Here is a 23,059-nt window from a genome sequence, read left to right as displayed (position 1 = left end):
CTCTCCTACAGCGCTAGCGCACTGGCTCTGTCTGCCAACTTGGAGAGCAGCTGGGGCCGTCACAGGAGCCTTCAATGTTCCTTCATGTAGGTATCTCTATGTGCTGCTTGACCTTCCTCACAACAGGACAGATGGGTTCAAAGAAGAAGGAAGTGGAAGTTGGCAGTCCTCTTAAAGACTAGGCTTAGATCGAGCGCAGTGATACAGCTGCCACATTCTAGAAACTTATCAGTGTAGTCACAGCCTCAGCCTCATTCAGGGGATTGGAGAAATAGACGCCCTCTCTCTGCGGGGGGTGTGACATAAGGAGGTTGTTTGAAGTTATCAAGGAATAATGTTTAAGTGTAGCAAGGGCATTCTGATTATCTAAGAAAATTTCAAAAAAATTTTAGAGATACAAAGTGAAGGTATGTAGGAGTGAAATGGCTTTTTGTTTGGGGTTTAAAATATTTTAGCAGGAAAGAAGAAGGATAAGGATAAAACAAAATATCTTGATAATTTTTTTTCATATAGGTGATGGAAATACAAAGGTATTATTTATTTATTTATTTATTAACATCTTTATTGGAGTATAATTGCTTTACAATGGTGTGTTAGTTTCTGCTTTATAACAAAGTGAATCAGCTACACATATGCATATATCCCCATATCTCTTCCCTCTTGCATCTCCCTCCCTCCCGCCCTCCCTATCCCACCCCTCTAGGTGGTCACAAAGCACTGAACTGATCTCCCTGTGCTATGCAGCTGTTTCCCACTAGCTATCTACTTTACATTTGGTAGTGTATATATGTCAAAGGTATTATTGAACTCTACTTTTGAGCATGTGTGACAATTTTTAAAAAATATTGGGATTTGAAGTAATGTTATAGCTCCTAAAAGAGACCCTAAGGAAGAGATTCAAAGTTTTAGTTTCATCTGGTTTTGATTAAATTTTAATATTACATCTTCTCAAAATATACCTTAAATAATACTCCCCACAGGTACTAACTTTGAGAAAGTATGCAGAAAGAGCGAACCTTACAGGGGTGCTTAGGCTGTTGGTAGGAATCATAGAAAGGCAGCTAAACACAGAAGGCTGCTTGACATCAGTGCCTATGATGTCTGATTCTTTCATCCAAGAGTGTGAGGACTTAATGCTTTGAGCTTCTGCATCGATATTCAGACCCTGAAGGGAAGGGAAAGGGAACTGCAGCCAGTGCCCACGACTCTGACCTCACTGACCCTCTGCATCAGTGCCAACAACTGTCAATCTGCAGACCAATTCTTATATGAGAAGAACAGCTCTAATTAATGAGTAAGCACTCAGTCAGGTAGTCTGTTACATGAAATTCAAAGCTTTCTTAGCTAATAACATTCCAAAGCAGAAGTTGCCAATGCAACTCTCCACATATTCCTAATTAAAGGATAAGGGACTACTGTAGGTGTGCTTTCCGGGAGTACTAGAAATAAATGTGGCTTAAAGGAAAAATAAGTCTGGGACCAGCTGAAGAATAAGCCTGTTTGCAAGATGTAAATTTAACTTTGCAGCAATTCTACCTTAGCATTTATAGTCAAAAGAATGAAAAGCAGGGACACACAGAGTTATGTACACTCATGTTCATAGCAGCATTATTCACAATAGTCAAAAGGTAAAAGCAACCTAAGTGTCCATCAACAAATGAATAGGTAAACGAAATGTAGTACACATATACAATGAATATTATTTAGACTTAAAAAAGAAAGAAATTCTGACACACACTACAACATGTGTGAGCCTTGAAGACATTATGCTGGGTGAAAGAAGCCAATTAACAAAAGACAAATACTGCATGATTCCACTTAAATGAGGTATATAGAATAGTGAAATTCTTAGAAAGTAGAATGGTGGTAGGGGCTGGGGAGGGAGGAATTGGGAGTTAGTGTTTAATAGGTATAGAGTTTCAGTTTTATAAGACAGACAAATTCTGGAGATGGATGGTGATAATGTTTGCACAGCAATGTGAATATACTTAATGCTACAAAACTGTACATTAAAAAATGGTTAGAATGGAAAATTTTAAGCTATGTATATTTTACCACCATAAAAAGTGCTTATCTCAGTATCTTTCTATATAAGAGATCCAACATTATTTTAATTAATGGAAGAGATAAAAGGCACGGGAAGTGAGGAGGCACATGGTACCAGAGCCTCAAATTAACCCTTTGAAGGGAATGTGTTACTTTTATATTGGAGGATGACATTTTCTTCAGGGTGTGTTTCATATTCTCAATTTAGTTAGGTAGGCCTATGATTATTTTCACTGCATTCTTCTTCCAGGTTTTAGGAATATTATTGTCACCTTTGAAATCTCTTTACAAAGATCATGGTAAGTCTTATTCTCTCATTTTGTTAGTCAGCGTTCCTCATTAATTTAGAAAATTGTTCAATAAAGACCCATCTCATTTGATAATGGTCTGTGAATCCTGGGATTATGGCAGGGATTTTACTTCATAGTAATCTCCCAGAACTGTCCAAACAGCTGTGGAGGCAAGAGAGAGCTACAGGGGGCACAGCAACAGGGGGCTAAATCTGACCAAAATGAATCTTTTCTGCTTTTCGCTGGTAAGTGTTTTTTTATATGCACCATTTATATCCTCTTTTTTATTTTATTGTATGGAATTCGGGTTTACCCTAAACTTCCTAAGTGTTATACTAATACATTTTAAGGTCTCATAAGAGAGTCCACATCAGGAAAAGGAGGAAGCATGTTTTCATTAAAGAACGTAAGCCGACTGTATTCAGAGGCAAGTAATATACAAAAAAGTATATATTTATCTATAACAATGACTAATTACTTAAAATTTTTATACTGAATTTCTAAGTGGAATATGTAAATAGTATTTTTGAGGAACTATTTTCTTTTTTTTTATTATTGAATATGAGTTTTTTTTTCAAAATATGCTGCATTTGGGTTGCTGGTTTTGCTTTGGGACATTCCTAGGAATCAAAATTTCTTCTTTATTGTTTGAGTAATGAATTCTGTTCGATGTTGGTTTGGTTAACCTACCATGAGGCAGCTTTCTGAGTTACACAACACTGTAAATGCAAGGTACAATAGATTAATCCACTCCTGCAGATGTGCTCATTCAGGGTATAAGCACCTCTCAAATTCTTTTTTACATTATTGCTTTTTTTTTTTCTTTAGCCTGAAGTGGATCAGTGGAAGTTAGCAGGTAGTCACAGATATGGAAATACTTTATAACTCTAACCTGCAATTGTGACCATCTGCCAATGCAGAAAATGGATTTCAAAAATAATTTTATTCATTTCTATATGTGTTTACAGCAGGGTATTATGCCTATTCATTGGTTTTTCAAGATGTCTGTGGGAGATCCCTGTCATTTGAGGAAATAAAGTGGTTTACTATGATGTTTGTTTTCTTTCCAAATTGCAAAGAAGATTAACGTAAGTGCTAGAGATGGCGCTGACATAGGTTGTAATACCTAAACAAGAGGCAGTTTAAGTCAAGATAAGGGATTTAATCTTAGAGCATCTTGAAAAATAAAATGCAATTGTGAGTTGTGGCAGGCTGAATCACTGAGTTCAGTTTGCCTATATAGTCCCAATTTACAAAATAAATGCCAGTGCTCAACTTTGCTTTGTGCCATATAAATCTGACTGGAGAAATCCCATTTCGGGTGATTTAAGTGGTATTGTGCATTCTTCTCTAGTTGCTCTACATGAGCTATATGAGGTTTACATGAATATACTTCCCATGGAGAGAGGCAGTGTAGCGGCACAGATGATTGTGTTCTGAAATCACTCTAAATGGTACTATAATCAGTATGCTAATGTTTCTATAACATAGCATAGCTCAGCATACTGTGGCATACACTTTGTAATCCTGCTACGAAAGACATATAACCACATAATGAGCATGATTGTCTTTCTCTGTAATATAGGCAAGAAGGCACATACTCAAAAAGGATTGCTTCAAAGCTATGCCTCATGGACTCAATTTGACTGCAACTCTTTTCCATCTTTTAAAGTTATCCTTAAAAAGTTCCTTGCTCAGAAACATATTGGATTAGGCTGAGCCATCATGAACACTAACTAAAATTATGTAAGCATTCCAAAGTTTATATGTGATCAAAATTAATTACTGCTTTGATAAGAAAATGTCCACAAGGTACTTGGGGAAAAAAATCAAAACTATTTTAGGTATTTTTATTCCTTCCTGGGGAATAAATAAATAACGTTATTTAGCGTATGGGCTCTCAACCAGGGTGTTGTGACACCCTACTGTGCTGTTATGAGCTGTGAAAAAGGGGCGGGGTTACAGTTTTTGCCAGGAATTTGTGCATAATTCAAAACATATTTTATCTGTGCCTGTAGGAATGTGAACATATGGGACACAGCATTTTAAAAAAGAGATTTAAAACTACTGATTTAGTGGAACATTTACAGAATTAAAAAGTGGAAGTGGATATAAATATATTGACCTTTAAATCTCTAGGAAGGAGGTGATTTAAAATATTGAGCATCACCTAAAAATTAGCACTAAGGAAAGTCAGTGAAAGAGTTAAACTTCTCTTAAGTGTAGGGGGAAATTGTAAATCTTTTAGTAAATGGGGTTTTTAAGAGAAATATAAAGCCAAACTTAATGAACTACCCATTTTGAACCAAGGATACTATAAATAATCCATTAAAGGTGATTGGTATTATTTTGGATCTATAAACTCCAAACGGGGTCTATCTTTCAAAAGGGAGGCAGAAATATCCTTTTATGTGTGCCACTCTGAATCCAGAATTTTTCTTAGAGTTTTACATCGTGATGAGGTTTTTAGAAAGCTTGCTCATTAGAAGCAAGGTGATTTTCTTGTTGAGCTCATCATATAGTTACAGAGTTTAATTTGACTTTGTAACCCAATAAGGCTACAAATCAATTATCCCTGAACCATTCCTTCAGTGATTCAAAATGCTGCCTTTATGTTTATTTGGTTTATATATTTTATCCCAATGGTTTATCTCCATCCTTCTCTTTATGACTGTTCTACATACTATTAAGGTAATTCTAACGCCAACTAGATACCTTACTCAGAATACCCTCTCCTTGTCTTTCTTCAAAATGTGGACTTCTAAAGTCTCTGTGCTTCTATATAAATACAGAAGCATCTTATCAAGTTATATGAAAATCTTTGATAGGATTTTGATTAAAATGAATTTGAATTTTACACCTTTAGGGGAAATTGACTTCATTATGAGGTTGAGGCCTCTCATCTGCAAATATGGATAGCTCTTCATTTATTCTAATCTTCTTTCATGGTCTTTAATGATGTTTTATAATTTTCTCTATAAAATTCTTTTTTAAAGAATTTTTTTTAATTTAATTTATTTTTTTTTATACAGCAGGTTCTTATTAGTTATTTTATACATATTAGTGTATATATGTCAATCCCAATCTTTTGCTAACTTTATTGCTAGCAGTCTAAGAATTTTGGTTGCTGTTATTATTATTTTTCCTGATTTGCTTTTGCTGATTTATAGATACATTATTGATTTTCAGATATTGATACTGCAAATAAGTAGTTTTGCTGAATTTCTAAAATGCTGGTAGTCTGTGGTTTTTAATGCAGGTAATCTGTAAGTTTTCCTCTTCTTTAGCAATTATACCATTCTCAGCTTCTCTCTCTCTTTTATAACATTGACAAGTAAAAACACTATAATGGCAGGCATCCTAGTCTTGTTTCTAACATTCATTTAATTACCTTTAATTGCATCTTCCTGAGGTTTTTGATAAATAACTCTAATGAGGTTGAGGAAGTCCTTCTTTTCCCAGTTTGCTGAGATTTTATCAAGGATGAATAATAATAAATCTTTCAAATGCCTTAGAATATTTATTGAAATTATAAGCTTTCTTTTAAACACGTTACAGTATATTTAAATATTGAAACATCTTATATTCCTGTATTAAACACTAACTGGCCATGGTATATTTTAAAATACATTACTAAATTTAATTTTGTTAACACTACATTTAGGATTTCTTAAAACTATAAGTAAAATTAGTTCATAGTTTTCTTGAAATGACGAGAAATATCTGTCATTTTATTTTTCTAGAATTCCTATTAATCTGATGCTGTAACGCCTCAAAACGTCCTCCACACTTTTACCCGAATATTTCATGTGTTTTCTATTTATTCTTTTATGCTGCACCCTGGGTGAACTCCTCAGCATTTGCTAATTCTTTTGAGAGGTCCAGAGTTCATCCCAATTTTTGATTATTTAACACAAATTTCTATGATTACATTATTCATTTTCAAGACTTTTTAATTATTTAGTGTTTGTTTCCTTTCTGCCTGTTTTGGTTTCATCATAGGTTATTTATTTTTAATTGTATATTCCGTTTTTATTTAGCTCTGTGAAGATGATAAATATTTTTCCTGAAATTATTTTTCATCCATTTTATGATTTTAATTTCATCTGGAATGGAAATGGCTTTATTTTCAGATTGTCAATTCAGTTGACTCTCTTTCTCAGCATTCGATCCCTTCCTGTGTTTTGGCTAATGTTGAACGATAACTCTTTTTCTCTTCTCTCTCTGTGTGTCGCTCTGTGTGTCTCTTCTCTGTCTCTCCCTCTCCCACTCCTCTCCCTTTCACCTCCATCCTCCTCTCTCTCTCTTCTCTCCTTCCTGGCCTCTTTACACTTCTCCATTTGGTTGTAAGGCATAAATCTCCAGTCTCTCCGAGGCCCCAGTTAAGAACCAAGGCTTACATTGCTGGTCCAGGGATCTCATCCCAAGGTGATATTTGATGTATTACTGATCCATTACCGAGCCAGCTGGCAGCTTGTTTCTGATCTCAGTGTGCCAGCTGCATTGTTGAATTTTGCTTTTCTGACCTACAGCTTCCTAGAAGCAAGAGCCCCAGCAGCTATGGGTAGGAGATATTTTCAATCTCTTTTCATAGCTGTGGGTACTGCTGCAGCCCATGGATTTCAGCACAGAGTTTGCTTTATGTGGAGGAAAGCTATTACACATTACACCACCAGGCCCAAGGTCCATCAAGGCTGCCCATTTGTGGGTGAACAACTAATAGGTCCAAAGCTTAACTTCCATTCACCACTTTGTGCTTCTGTTAGGTTTTTGGTTTCCCTACATGTTTAGGTATTTAGAGCACAAATGTCTTAGGGCTTACTTAAGTCTTTCAAATTTTCCCAATAATTTGCCATGTGTTTGGAGCAGAAGTTACTTGAATTATGGAACTGTAGAACACATTGGTTGAAATTTTTAAAGGTAGACAATGTGAATACAATTCAATCTTAACTTTGCTTGTATCTTAATAAAATATATTTTTAAAGATGAGAACATTTTCAGTGCAACACTCATTGTTTAAAGCAAGAAAACTTTTTCATAATCCAGCAGACCTTTGTTTTGATGCCACCATTATCAGCCTCCCCAGTTACTATGTCTAGAAATTTTCAATATATTAAGTGTATACCTCTTTCCCTTAAGGTTGTTTCCAGATGACGCCATAACTAGACCAATTCTGTCTTAAAAGGAAAAAAAACATAAGAAGTCAATTCAGTTAAGTTTGCTTCCCAAATACAAAGGGGATTTAACATAGAGTTTACAATGGTTTTAAATGCAAACTCATACATTTTAAAATTCATTATTCCATGAAAATATAAAAACAAATGAACAATATTATTGATTAAGATAAATACTGTAAACGTTAATATGAATGCCTTTATTGTACTTGTGAAATACTTTTGCTGTTTCAAAGCAAACACTGTATTCATTTCATCCTGAGAGTTCCTCTGTAAGGTGGATAAAACTGCAGCTTTACAGTTGAGGAAGCTGAAGTATAACAGATTGTGTTTCTTATACAAGGACATGTACTAATTAGTACTAATTAGTACCCTAATTAGAGGGATACATATAACTAAAACCTATGACCTGACACCCAACACAGTTTATTGGTGTCCAAATAGGTCTTTATTTAGTACCTCGAACTTTATGTCTTCATCATGCTTCTTGAGAAATTGCCACATTTTGTGCATGGCTCCCCAACACATAGAGTTTTGTTTGAATTCCTGGCTCTGTAATAAGTGCTAAGAATGCCTCTCTTTACTGTCTTGTTCACTGTTGAACACTGGCATACCATAAACTCGTAATCCCAATGCACGGGATCATTTAGATGGGGTACTGTATAAAGGTGGGTAGATGGTTAGATGACTTTTCAATGAAAATTATCATTTTATTTTTCCTTGACTCAGAAATCTCTTTATTCCAGGAGGGCTCTATGGACAGCTTATATGAGCCAGTCCCAGAACAACAACCTCACCAAGAGGGAACTTCTGGTAGAACTGATTCTCTTTTCTCACCCTCTGGGGAAAATGGAAACTTACACAACAATCTCTTCATGGTGAGTGAACCTTGAATGGATCACCTCTTCTCTATTATATATTTAGAATCACTTGCTTAATGAAATCTGTTAATACAGCAAAAAGACCCTGTTTTCAGAAAGTTCTTCATTTACTTTTAGTTTCTGCTTTGCTCTTCACTGTGTCTCTTACATGATTTTGGCTTATTAGTATGAACTACCATTTACAAAGTATGCATTAGGTGATTATATAACTTAAGTCACTTAACCAAAAGCAACCTTATGACAAAGAAATAATTGTATTGTTTTCTAGATGAGGAAATTGCAGGAGAGAAATACAACATAATTTGTTAAAGACTATAAACCATTAAGTGGTAAACCTGGCAAGTAAATATATATATGCCTGCATCAGCAGTTTACTGGTATACCAGGTTTTTGGGGTGGATGCGGGGAACCTGAAATTTGTATAATAGCCTTTGCCAGTTTCCATAGTGTGAATGCTCCTGCCATGGTTGATTTCAAGCTACCAATGGTTTAATTACAGGCTTACAATACCTGAATATTTAATTATTCATTCTCTCTAGTGTCAACTCCAGCACACCTCTGGCTGCTTTAAAGTCTGTGCTAACCACTTTACTGAGCTGCTTCTTAAATTTATGGACACACACCATCAACTTACTTACAAAATATTGAGTATTACTAGAATGCAAAGGCAAATGGTTTTTGTGAATTATATTTATAATTACTAGAGGCATAGAGTTCTCCGTGCTCAGCAAAGTTGACTCTGTTCCTGTTTTACAGTGCAGGCTGTTTTCTTAGTCAGTTGTGCTGTATTTGTGTTAATCCCATTCTAATAAACTTATGCGGGTTCTATTGTGACTTAGGACAATATAAAAGATTCTATGTCTGCAGCAAATAAAGAACTTCTCTATACTTGTAGATTTAGATGCCACCTCTTACCCTTGCAATCACACATTTCCCCAATAACAAAAAATAATATTAACTACACTAGATGATGTTATATATGAAATTACCTGTGTTGATCCTTACAATAAACCTTTACAGAGGTTTAGAAATGTTGAGAAAGGCTAAATAACTTTCCCAGTTAAAAAGAGGATGACCCAGGATTCAAACCCAGATATTTTTTTGCTCTAGAGAAAGGGTTAGAGTAAAATACCTTCGAGTTTTGTACTTGCCTGTACAGCTACCAGTTTTATTCTTCGGGGACATTGAAAACTTCTTATTTTCCCAACTTCCAGAATGTTTCTGTTTCCCAGAAACTTAGATCAACTGAAAGGTAATGTACTGTAAGTTAGTAAACAAGTTCAATAATAAGTCTCAGTAAGTAAATATAATTTTAAAAATTTAGTGCAGTGGAAACTCTTCCCTCAACTCTGTATACTTTTTAATACCCAGAAGATATTGATGTTGACAGATATGCTTAAGAGGAAGCAGCAATACATTTTACATCTTAATGTGAGAGACAGAGAGAGTCCATTTACAGTGATACTGTCAATTGACATTGCAAAATGTTTGGAAGCATTTTTACGCTACAATTAAAAAGAAAAATTGAATAGGCTGAAAAGCCTGAAGATATTTCCTGAAACACGTGAGTTTAATAAGTATGCATGAAAAATAAACAAGTTCATGGCCAACCAGTCTAATAGGGTTGTTATCAAACTTCATCTACACTGCAAAAGTAGATGAGAATAATAAAAACATGATTTAAATTGCTACAGCTCTCTCTCTTTCTGTCTGTATATTTCTGTCTTTCTGCATATATAATTAAATACTGAGGTATATATATATATACATTTTATATATACATATATAATATATATACTCACTAATTTTAAAATATATACATATATACAAACATAAATGTGTGTGTGTGTATACATATATATATATATATATATGTACTGAAAAACAACTGGTTCAATTATTGATTCTACTATTCAATTGGTGAATTATACCAGTTGTATCAAAGTTACACAGGTGGACGGAAGATGCTCCAGAGTCCCAAAGCAGATGATCAGTTGTGGACCAACTGCACAATTAAGGATGGAGAAGGCATTTAAGGGAAAGAAGTTAATGTTGGGATTTTAAATGAAGAACATCAAAAATATCTAGTTTACATTTTAATTGCAGTTCTAGGAGGGGTTGGTAAGGGAGAGCTGGTCTAAAGAGAAATTGATTTAAAATGAGACTCTATTAAATTTCATAAAGATAAATAATAAGAGATCCACTTATAGTATATGGCAAAGCCAGAGAGTTTTGGAGGTCTTCTGCCAAAAAAAAAAAAAAATAGCTATAAAGTTTGACAGAGTGAATAATCATGCAACTAAATACACATGCTGAAAGAAAATAGACTAACATACTAGCCTCACTGGAGATCGACTACTTTATCATTACATTGGTTAAAATGTAGGCTGTTACTCCTTGATCCTCTACCTATTTTAGCACCTCTTTATTATGTCTGAAGCTAATAAAGGATCTTGAATTAGAAAAAAAGTAAGAACATAAAATGTTTGTACCTCTGCCAATTGCGGTTAACAGGATCAAGCCTGAATTATCAGGCTTGCCATCTATATTGATTGAAGTTAGCAAATAATTGTCAATTTTCCACTTCATTTTGTATCTCATAAATTAAATTGGTAAGATATTTGAACCTTTTCAAAAATGAGCTTAAATGTGGAACAGGGGAAATGTCTCTATTACTTGTATGTTGCACAAATACTCATTCAATGACTACTGAATGAATGGATCAGTGAAGGTTCATTAATCAAACTAAGGAAAGTCTTAATAATGCAGAATGTATGATGCAGTGTCATACGTGAGCCCTGGAGCTGGGCAGATATGAATTCTCATTCTAGCTCTGCACTTACCAGCTATTTGACTTGGGAAAGTTGCTTAAATTCTCTAGACCTCAGTGTCCTCTTCGTAAAATGAGGAGAACAATCCTAGGTACGGATTCAGCTTAGTTCAGTTTCAGAGAAGAGCATTCCTTCTTGCTACTGAGCACCGGGGTTAGAAGGGCAAATATGTCACTGTAGAGCTGCGGCTAGAACTACTGCCCCAGGCGGCCTGTGTGTGTACTGCCCATGAGCTAAGAACAGCTTTTACATTAAAGCAATTTTTTTTAAAACAAAAATAGAGAAGACCATGCCATAGAAACTGTATATGGCCCACAGAGCCTAAAATATTTCTCTCTGACTTTTCAGGGAAAAAGTTTGCTGACCCAGGGAGTGACATTTTTAAAAAGAGAAACAGGTGGACATTTATTTAATAATGTATTTAAGCAAGTATATCTAAAAGATTATTCTTTCAACATGTAATTATTATAAAAAGTTAATTTTATATATATATATATATATATATATATATATATATATATTTTTTGCCATACGCGAGCCTCTCACTATTGTGGCCTCTCCCGTTGTGGAGCACAGGCTCCGGACGCGCAGGCTCAGCGGCCATGGCTCACGGGCCCAGCCGCTCTGCGGCATGTGGGATCTTCCCGGACCGGGGCACGAACCCGTGTCCCCTGCATCGGCAGGCGGACTCTCAACTACTGCGCCACCAAGGAAGCCCGTGGTGTGTATCTTATATATCTCAATTCAGATGCTAAAGTTTCAATGGTTAAAGTGAATCCTGCTCCTAATGAAACAATAAAAATTGTGTATTTTTTGACCCAGCTTCAATTTCGAAATTAAGATTAAATTAAATTAAAATTTAGTTCTTCAATCGGACCAACCAAATATCAATTGCTCAATAGCCACATACCGCCAGAAATGGCTACAATGTTGGACAGCATAGAATTAGAGGCTTGAATTTGCTGGTGATGTTGAGGCATCAGAGTAACCAGATAATATAAATCCCCTACTTTACTTATAAAAGTATATATAAGTATATATATATAAGTATACTTATAAAAGAAATATAAAGTATAAAAATACTTGAAGATAAACAGTTATATACTTTTAGGAAGAGACAAGACCAGAGGGAACAAGTGTATTAACCAATGAGGAGGCTGAGATTAATGACTTGTCTGAAATGAGGGATGGAGTCAAGACTGCAGCTCTGGCTTCCCAAAAACTAATGTTCTTTGGCCTTTCTGTCCCAAGCATGTGTGTGTGTGTGTGTGTGTGCTATGCATGTACGTCTATGCAAGACTTAGAGAGAGTAGGAGAGGCTGAGTGTGAGAACATGTTTTGGGGAGATGAGAAGTGAAGAGGAGGGGAAGATAGGAAGATAAAGAATCCAACCTTTTTATATGCACATTAAATACAATCTGATATATATATATATATATATATATGTATGTGTGTATATATAAATATATATGTATATATAGGACATACAGAGAGAACTTGAGATGGGCAATGAAGTTAATAAACTTGAGTTTTATTCCGGCTCCCCAGGTAGCTGAGAACTGTGTATCCTTGAGAATGTTTTTGAACTTCTCTAACCCTAAGTTTTCTGAGGAATAGAACATGGATAAAAATGTCTGTCTCTTGGTTTGTAGTGAGGATCAAATGTTAAAACAAACGTTAAGCACCTGGCAAAATGCATGTTAATGTTCATTTTCCTTCCTTTAATTTGATATCCTTGATTAAATGACTTTAAGTCAAACTCTCATTTGAGCTTGGATGTCGTTTTAAAATAACTGTTCAAAATAATTTGTGATCAACACTCCTTACCTAAAAGCATTGATTTTTACCAGGCTGGACAAGAAGAAGCAACAGGATTTATTGTTACGTGCATTAGAAAACCCAAGATTTTAATCTCCACAAATTGCCTCAAATCATGAACACCCAGTTTGAGTGCAATGTTTGACATTCATTCCTAGATTTCCTTCCATGTGTAAATAACAGTAAACAAGAAAATCTATCACGGTGGCTCTTGTTAGCCTAATTTATAATTCAGGTGCTGGTTTTTTTTGGGGGGGGGTCCATTTTAACTTAAATATTTTAAAATGCAAGTTTAATTTTTTAATGTACTCACATTCATCAACAGTCTGCACTGATAAAAAGCACTGGAGAAATCAATTAAATTGTTCCCAGCTACCAGATGTTAATAAGAGTGTAATATTCAAATTTTTTGAATATGTTTTAAAGACATAGTTTTAAAGACAAATGATACAATACATGTCTAACAGTTGGTTAGAGCTCAGCACTAATGAATGATACAATACATGTCTAACAGTTGGTTAGAGCTCAGCACTAATGAGGCCAAGGTCAAGGGTTTAATCCCTTCTTGGCCAGTTAGTTTTGCTCTTTTCCATAGCCACTGGCAGGATCTATGACCCAGCCTGCCATCTTGGCTGTGAACACCACTGATCATTAAGGAATCTGGGTTGGAGGATGAGGCAGCCCCGGCACAAAACCATTACCCGCTATCGGAAGAGCGACTGAAGGGAAGAACAACCCAGCTGATCAGTAGTTTATCTGCCCACGAAGATTTTCCTTCACTATAATCAGTCTTCAGGCGACTAGTGCAATTCTCGGCTCTCAACTTAGGAGAATTTATGGGGCAATGGTAAGGACCTTAAGAGAGAAAACTGAGGTCTTGCCCTGGCTTTGTTCCTAAATAGCGCTGAATAAGTCATTACACTATCTGGTTCTCTGTTTCCACCTCTATAAGATAATAAGTTTAGACTAGATGGTCTCCAAGGTCCCTTGCTGCTCTAAAATGGTTCCATGTGTACACTTTACATTTTTTTGGAAGGGGGAGTGTTTTCTAACCTAAAACACTATTATTCTCCTTTTGGAACTGTGGAAGGCAGACTTTTAAGATGGCCTCTAATGAACCCCCTTGTATAAATCAGGGCTCTGTAGAGAAATGGACCTGATAGGATGAGGATATATAGAAAGAGAAATTTATTTTAAGGAATTGGCTCATTGGCTCCAATATGGAGGCTGGCAGGTCTGAAATTTGGAGGGCAGGCCAGCAGGCTAGAGACTCAGGGAAGGGCTGATGTTGTAATAAGAGTCAAAAGGTAGTCTAGAGGCAGAATCCCTCTTCCTTGGGGGGCTACAGTTTTTTTGTCTTAAGACCTTCAACTATGGAGATGAGGTCCAGCCACATTATACAAAGTAATCTGCTTCACTCAAAGTCTACTGACTTAAATGATAATTTCACTTGGTGTTTGACCAAATACCTGAGTTGTGTGGGCAAGCCAAGGTGACACATAAAATTCACCATCACATCTGCCTCTGGTATTTACGTCTTTATGTAATACTCACCTTTCTTTGTGTGAGACTTGATTCCAATAGAATTTGGCAAAGGTGATAGGAAGTCACTTCCATGATTAAGTTATAAAAGACTATAACTTCTATCTTGCAAGAGGACTGTCTCCATTGCTTTCTTGCTTGCACGTTATGGTGAAGCAAGATCCCATCTAGAAGAGGCCCAGGTGAGCAGCATTCAGCCTACAACCAGCAAGGAACAGTGGCCTTCATTTCAACAGACTTCAGAAAACTGAATGCTGCCAACAATCACTGAGTGAGCTTGGAAGAGGATACTCTTCCCAGTTAAGCCTTTAGATGAAACCTCATACCTTTGGGCCAATAACTTGACTGCAAGCCTGAATCAGAGGACCCATTTAAGTCATACCCATATTCTTGACACACAGAACCTGTGAGATAATCCATGTATATTTTTTTAAGGCATTCCATTTTGGAGTAATATATTGAATAGCAATAGATAACTAATACAGGACCTAAAATTAACCTGATAAGTTATTGATCAGGATTAATTTGAAGATAACCAAATCCATGTTAGCTAATTTAAGCAGAAAGAAATGGATTACAGCTTAAAGAAATCTCAGAATTGTTGGGAGGCTGAAGATAGATACTCTAGCCGAGCTTGCAGAAATTACTGAGAAGCACACTACAAAACTTGCCACCCCCAAGAGCTGTTGCTTCTGCCACCATCAGGAAGTGTCCAAGTCAAGAAGCTACTATCATAGCAGTAGGCTCCAGAACCACACTATCTCTGCTGAGATTTGCTACATTAAAAATGGAGGCCCACACCTTATCTTTTCTCCCATTTAGTCAGTTTTGAATCAGTGTCTTAAGTTTTCCCGTGTGATGGATAAGACCTAAGCCACATATCTCATCCTAGTAACAATGGGAGTCCTTTCTCTCTCTCTCCCTCCCTCCCTCTCTCTTTCTTTCTTTCTCTTTTTTTCTCTCTCTCTTTGCTTCTTTCCTTCCTGCTCTCCTTCCATCCTTCACTTCTCCTTCTCTTTCTCCCTTCTTCTTCTTCTTCCTCCTTCTTCTACACATTGATTTTAGGTTTAGTGAATGACAGTTGTCAACTACAGTAGAAATATGTATATCAAAAATATCTAAAGAATAAAATAAGACACTATGTAATTAAATGCTGTATTATAAGTATCAAGCCCAACTTCTACAATATTTCTCAGAAGGAATTTCAAAAAAAAAATAATGTAATAATCAGGAGCACAACATTTGAGGATCAAATAAACTTTATAAAAATGCCAGCTTTGAAATTTACTAGCTACATGATCTTGGACAAGTTCCTTAAATTCTTTAAGCCCAGTTTCTTCTCCTATAAAATGAGGAAACTGCTTGTTACTCTCATTCATTATTTGAGAATAAAAAGTGACAGTGCAATTAACATTATTAGCACAGTGGCAGGCACAAAGTAAATGATCAATAATGTGTTATGACTAAGAACATGATAGTGGTTTGTGGTTTAACGGTGCAAGTTCAGTGGAGAAGGTGAGATTTAAGCTGGGTTTGTAAAGGAAGAACTACAGCTTAAAATGGTGAAAGGAGGGCTTCCCTGGTGGCGCAGTTGTTGAGAGTCCGCCTGCCGATGCAGGGGACACGGGTTCGTGCCCCGGTCCGGGAAGATCCCACATGCCGCGGAGCAGCTGGGCCCGTGAGCCATGGCCGCTGAGCCTGCGCGTCCAGAGCCTGTGCTCCGCAACGGGAGAGGTCACAACAGTGAGAGGCCCGCATACCGCAAAAAAAAAAAAAAAAAAAAAAATGGTGAAAGGAAGGTAAGACATTATCCCTGAACATTGTCCTAACATCTTCCAGAAAAGGCCTTAAAAATCACTTAGAGCCAAGTGTCTTATAAGCGGATAAATGGACACTGAAATGTGACATATCTTAGAATAAGATAAGTATTCTAAGAATACTTATCTTATGTGTAAGATAAGATACTTATCTTATGTGTAAGTAATGAAGTCATGGTAGGTGACTCCCAGGTTGGTATTCTAAACACTCAGCTGCATTTCTTACTTGCCTTCAAACTAGTAAAATCGGGAGTTCTTTTGTTCTGTCTCCATATTAACGTCAGGATTGACATAGCTATGAATAACATAGACACTAAAGGAAGAAAATGAGACTAACAATGGCATCCCATAAGCTAGGTCTTCATCAAACTATAAACAAGAGGAGTCAGTGTCAAAACAGTGCATGTAATCCTTTTCTTGATTTCTAGATTGTGAAATGACTCATACAAGTTGACATATAAAACATAGATCACCTTCATTAAAAACACTGCATTTTTCTTTCATTTTTATTTTTTACCCATTATATCTACAATCACATACAGCTATTCTTCTGCCACCAATTCATATGTGAACACTTTCTGTTGGTTTTAATTAGTTTCCTCCCTTAAATAGAAACTTATGTTAAAATAAAATAAAATCAATAGATTGAGGTTAATTATGCCCTATTCTCTTTTTTATTTCCTAAGTTCATGATATAATTACTAATTGAATCTAAGGAAAGCCATGGTTATCTCTTTATTCATGTTTTAAAGAAAAAGCTGTAAAGCAAAAAAGCCCATTCCCATTTTAATTTTCTCTTAAAACCTTTTGTCATCCCTACTGACTTTGGATTGAAATATTGTAGATAAGGAAACATGGATTGTTTTTACTGGAAGAGATTTTCAAGTTCCTGTTCACTAACCTTCATACTATTGATGTAGAGACAGTTCTGAGAGGGTTCTTGGAACTGGCCCAGTTTAGTAGCAGACCTGGGAAATCAAGCCAGGTTCTGGAGCGCCAGTTCGGTGCTTTTCCACTGTAAGGATGGAAGTTGATATTTTTACCCATCTTATTTCCTATCACACTTCTTGCAAGTTTGTTTGGTTTGCTTTTGTTCCATTTGTGGCTATGAGGATTAAATAAAATAATGATATAAGTGGCAGGTAACATGAAATCTAAACATTAGTTGTATTTCCCCTTTCTAAAACCTTGTGTAAATATAATTTCATAAGTCAGAACACATTTAAGCCTACTTAAGAAAGTTCTAAAAAATGATAAAAATGAACTTATTTACAAAATAGAAACAGACTCACAGACTTAAAGAATGAAATTATGGTTACCAGGGGGGAAGGGTGGGAGGGAGGGGTAGACTGGGAATTTGGGATTGACATGTACACACTGCTTTATTTAAAATAAAATGCCTTTCCATGAAAAAAAATGGAAGTCTGGAAAAGAATCTTTTTGAAAAGGAAGAACCTTTTATAATGCAAATAACCATCCTCTAAGTATCCTATTTTGCCATCCTGGATATTTATAACACTGTGAGAGAAGTTTGTTAGTTCAGGATTGATAGAAAGCTCACTTGGCACACCACTAGACGAATGACAAAGTTCTATGCAGTTTACCAGCTCTGTCCCTCATGGATTAGATACAGTACCCGTGCATTCTCCAGGCACTGCAAGCTATAAGGTCTGCCCTGAGATGATGAGCCTTGTTGGGACGCCATACACCACCTGCTTCTCTTGGGGAAATCAGAATTCATTAGCGTATAGGGTTATTACTCTTTGACAGGAGCTGGTGGGCTGGCAAGAAAGTCTACTTTTCCCATCACAATGAGCTGAGGTTGCTTCTGCTTCTTCTTCTTTGTTGTATTCTCATAGGGGGATAAAATCTGTTTTCCCTGAGAACCATAATTTTATTACAGTAATATACTGGGGGGCCTCCAATGTGCAGTCTCTCATCTAAATTCAAAGATTCCTGAAGTGCCCCCTTTTTTTTTTTTGCGGTACGCGGGCCTCTCACTGCTGTTAACCAACAAAGACATGCTGTATAGCACAGGGAACTATACTCAATATTTTGTAATAACCTATAAAGGAAAAGAATCTAAAAAAGATTCTTACATATATATTCTTTAGTTATATACATAACTAAATATAACTGAATCACTGTGCTGTACACCTAAAATACATTGTAAATCAACTATATTTCAATTTAAAAAAAGAATTATGTGCAAAAAATACTGAATTATTTGTATTAGTACTTTGATAAAAGTGTGCTTTCTGAGCTTTTTGTTTAGTAGTGGCATATAGTATTACATTTCTCTAGCCACTCTGTCTTCTGGCCAACAGTTCGTTTGTGGGATCTCTGATCTAGATGACAGGGAGATTTTGTATCTGTGTAGTCAAGTATTGAAGTAGCATTGTGTACTCATTAAGGCATCAGGCATAAAATCCCAGTTTTACCACTTACTAGTTATGTGACCTTAGGCAAGAATTTGACTGCTCTGTGCCTCAGTTTATTCATGTGTAAATTGAAGACACATAACTGTATAAACCTCACGGGATTGTTGGGAGGATTAAATGAATTACTCCACGTAAAGCATTTGGAAGTGTGCTTGATAATCCATAAGTGTTCTGCCATTATTATTTTGCAAGTGTGTTAAATCAAGAAATTAGAAAAGCTATAAAAGTCTTGTCATTCTTAGTAACTTGCTTTAACCACCTGGGCTCAAACTAGCTATATTGACTAACATTTCTCTTTGTGGTGTGATCTATTTGATAATTTAGGAGACTTCTTCATGTGATTTTTCTCCACATGTTTGTAATCAGGTGTAGAGGCAGGATGGAGGACCTCATAGGTGGCAGGACTCCCTCACATGGGTGATGGTTTGTTATCCAGCACACAAACTTCCTCCTTGTTTTGAGAACCGAGCTGAAAGCTGGGTATACGTTTTTTCATCTCTCTGGTGGCTTTTCAGTGCACTGCAAAATTAGCCCACTTTATTAAATTTGAAGCATCATAAGCATCCTCTTTCCAGATGTCTATTCGAATTTTTTTAAAGGGAAATTCTGTGAATTTCCCTTTCTTTTTCTGAACATCTGTGGGAACTTTATTGAAGCCTAAGAGGTTAAGAACTGTCCAGACATAAGCTCATTCAGTTTGGATGTGGCATTCTTGGAATCACAGTATTTTGATATTAGTTAAAATAATTTTAGTTATGCAAGTGAATTATCTTTATTCTTGCAAGAGAATGAGTTGAATAAAATAGAAACTGGGTTAGCTTATTTGAATAAGAAGTTATATGTATGTATGTTTATGTGTGTGTGTTTGTATTTATGTTCAATTCTTACCTTATTATCAGAATTCCATGTAATCATTAATGAATAATTAATCTAATGAGAAATAACATCTGTAAGTATCTTCAGTGTGTTTGGAATCATGTAAGGATTTTATAAAGGCTAGCTCATTTAATCTTCAAAATTAGGAAAATCATGGAATCCAACAGGATCCTGAGAGCAGCGGTCATTGATGGTGGATATTTGAGAGAAGAGCCACTTGTAATTCTTTTTTGACTCTAAAAGAGTGTTTGGTACATAACAGATGCTCAATAAATGTTTGTTGAATGAACTATAAATCTATGAATGAATGAATTATATGATTCTAAAGAATACATTAGAATGAAAAATATGAGTAACATTTAACCAAGGTAAAGCACTGTATGTATGACCCTAGACATGTCAATTTACCACCTGGGACCTCAATTTATTCATTTGCAAATCAAAGGTCAGATCTCATCAGCTCTTCAGTCTTAAAAATTCACCATGGAATTTACACCATCATTTACTGTCAGTCATTATTCTCTGTGCAGAAATACCTTTCACATTTCCATTAGCTGGTCAACAACAACTCCTGACATATTCTTCACTTCATTTTTCCTTTTGACTTTGTGATTTGAAAGTAAGATTTAAAAACGAATAACACAAGAAACAGGCACATATTAGACTCAATCCCAAAGGACAGTCAACTGTAACCACTGCATAAGAATAGAAATATGGCAGTTGGTATCCAAAATTTCTCTCTTCTTTTAAATGACACCTTCTCTCTCTTCATTTCTAATTGTTTTTAAATTTTCCTTAATTTGACCTAGTTTCATAGTTATGTGAAAATGCTTTGCTCCTAGAGCCTACTCTCATCTACTTGAAAAATAACATAGGTTGGACATATTCTTTAGTTTCTACTGGCCCATTTATAATAATTTGTCTACATTTCATATTTTTTTATTTTCCTAAAAATTGCCAAGGATAACAATTAAATTAAGCCACAAGCTCCCTAGTGAATGAAAGGTAAGACTAATGATTAGTGCTTGACTTAGGGGATAATGAAGGCTAACAGGAGCAAGTTTTAGCTGGTATTTATGGCAAGTGTCAAATTAATGGACTAGACAGAATGATTTCACTGACTTTCTGAAATGGTATTTTCCTTTTGTAGTTCAGAGTATCACGCGTGTACCGCACACACACACACACACACACACACAGATATAGTTCTAAAAATAAAGCTATGTATAGTCATTCTTGACTTGCCCCTCCAGAAATAAAGAACCTAGGGTCTGAACTCCAAAGTACATGACAGTCTGCTTATGTAAGCAGACTGCTTGGTACAAGAAGTACTAAAAATTGCTTAACCAGTTCAGTAGTCATCTACAATTAAGCAACACCCAGGGAACAGAAGTCTTATTCTTATAAGTAGCTGTTGCCCTATTTGAGTAATCCCTTTCCTTCATATAATCACACCTGAGACTGAATTTAGGGTGCTTGACTCTCCCTACCCTCTTGTAGGAAGAAGGTTACCTAAGGAGAACTACATTAACTCTCTCATCTTAATAAGGATTCAAAAGAAGTTTTAGCTCAAAATCTTTTTCAAAGTATTCATTACAAGAAAACTCTTTAATAAAAGATCCCCAAACCTAAGCTGATTCATTACAAGCAAATGTTGGATGACCCGGATTCCAGTAAAATAGAACAAAGTAGATAGTCCCTAGAGAATGTTGTGACAACGTATGTTCTAAAAATAATCAGTCTCCATCTATGGTCTTATGAAATTCTTTCAAGTCTTGGTCCAGATGTCTCTAAACCTCAGCTCAGAAGCTAATTGTGTCCCTTTCACTACAATCAGTAACTACACATATTTAACCAGTTTTGGTCCAACATCTGATTTTATTAACTTAGCTAAGGCTTCACCCAGCTGAAGCAAGAGGCTGTGCTTGAATAATATGCCCTCTGCCCCAATTCAAACACTTGGGGCTCAATTGCACACAAGTTTTGTGTCATCTGGAATTAAATCTCTTTGGTAGCAAAACACAATGAATTATTGATATAATAAGTGGATTCAAAAAGTACTATGATTCAAATGATAACAAATACAAAAGATATCTAATGTTTCCTATCTTTCTTATTTCAAATCCATCTTCTGTACTGCTTAACTCTGGACCAGACACCTTTCCTCTTTATACTCAAAAGAGGTAGAATTATTTTGAAGAGTGCAAGATTCACAATCCAAAGAAATTTATCTAAACTCACATAACAAATTAATGAGACTCATGACAATGGATTCTGATTATTGAGACATAACTGGCCCAAACTGCATAGATTATGGGAACATGGAGTTTGCTCCTTCCTAGCTACATTCCAAATATGTATGACAGGAAAATGCTACTACAAAGATGGGTGGCCATCCCCTTTCCTGATGACCCTCACAAAGCTTGTGTGTCCTCTGATTGTGGTGAAAAGGATACAGTTAGCTCCCGGACTGAGGTTTGGAGACTTCTAGACCAGACTGAAAAAATTTCATAAAAAGACCATGGTTAGAGATTGATTATTTTTAGGACCCCTGATGACAAAGCACAGAGAATCGAAGGAGTGATCAATCTAACCATTAAGTCCTCAAAGTCTGTTGATATCCCAATTCACCTCAGGGCTTGGTTCGTGACTCCCACATTTTTACCTTCACCCCCACATCTCTTCTATAAGACGTTGTCCTCTGGGTGATCACAGGCATCTTAACTTGGCAAAACTTGTTTCTCAAGTTGGGGACTGATTATTTCAGTACATGGGTTTTCAGTTCTACCCAACAATGTGAAATAGGTAATTCAAATTGTCTTTGAAGTTAAATCTTGATAAAAACACAATAAGGGTTTGAGAAAGGTCCCCCTCAGTTACTATGTAGGGGAAAGTTTCTCCTGAATTTTACAGTGCTCAGACTAATACTGTCAACTATTGGAATAATAAAACCAGCTTTGAGTAACATCTGCAAAAAGAATACTGAATCACTATGCTGTATACTTGAAACTAATGTAATATTGTAAGTCAACCATACTTTAATTAAAAAAAAAAACAACTTTCCTTTTTCTGATTTTTGTTCACCACTCCTTCCAGCCTTTGCTTTTCTCACTACGTGGAATATTGGTCTCAATGTCCTTTACTACACAAATTCCTACCTCGCCAAACAAAACTCTTCAGAACATGGTCTGTTGCCTATCATATAGTAGATGTTCAAAAAACACTGAACATCAAAAACATAAATGGTTTTTGAATGAAGGAGTGGATGAATGAGAAAGAGAATCTGAAGAGTTCTTAAAGGCGCCTGGAAGCAGTTTAAGCTCTTTCGAGGATGGTGAAAGAT

The 23,059-nt window shown here is 35.8% G+C and overlaps 1 protein-coding gene across 1 annotated transcript in view; it reads left to right on the top strand.

Annotated features, from left to right (window-relative positions):
* Positions 1-2,557: 2,557 nt before the first annotated feature.
* The window catches only part of SAMSN1 (SAM domain, SH3 domain and nuclear localization signals 1), a gene marked incomplete at its 5' end in the record, with an annotated part of 131,520 nt that continues 111,018 nt past the window's right edge, over positions 2,558-23,059 (top strand). The window contains 3 exons of the mRNA XM_082655338.1: positions 2,558-2,581; positions 8,257-8,388; positions 17,244-17,416. Of these exons, the coding sequence (XP_082511464.1) occupies positions 2,558-2,581; positions 8,257-8,388; positions 17,244-17,416 (329 nt within the window). The remainder of the gene's footprint in view (positions 2,582-8,256; positions 8,389-17,243; positions 17,417-23,059) is intronic.

The sequence above is a fragment of the Grampus griseus genome (genome assembly GCF_964374135.1).
Source record: "Grampus griseus genome assembly, chromosome: 5".
In the NCBI taxonomy this organism is placed as follows: domain Eukaryota; kingdom Metazoa; phylum Chordata; class Mammalia; order Artiodactyla; family Delphinidae; genus Grampus; species Grampus griseus.
The sequence above is the reverse complement of the archived record's forward strand: the minus strand, read 5'-3'. Positions and strand labels throughout refer to the sequence as shown.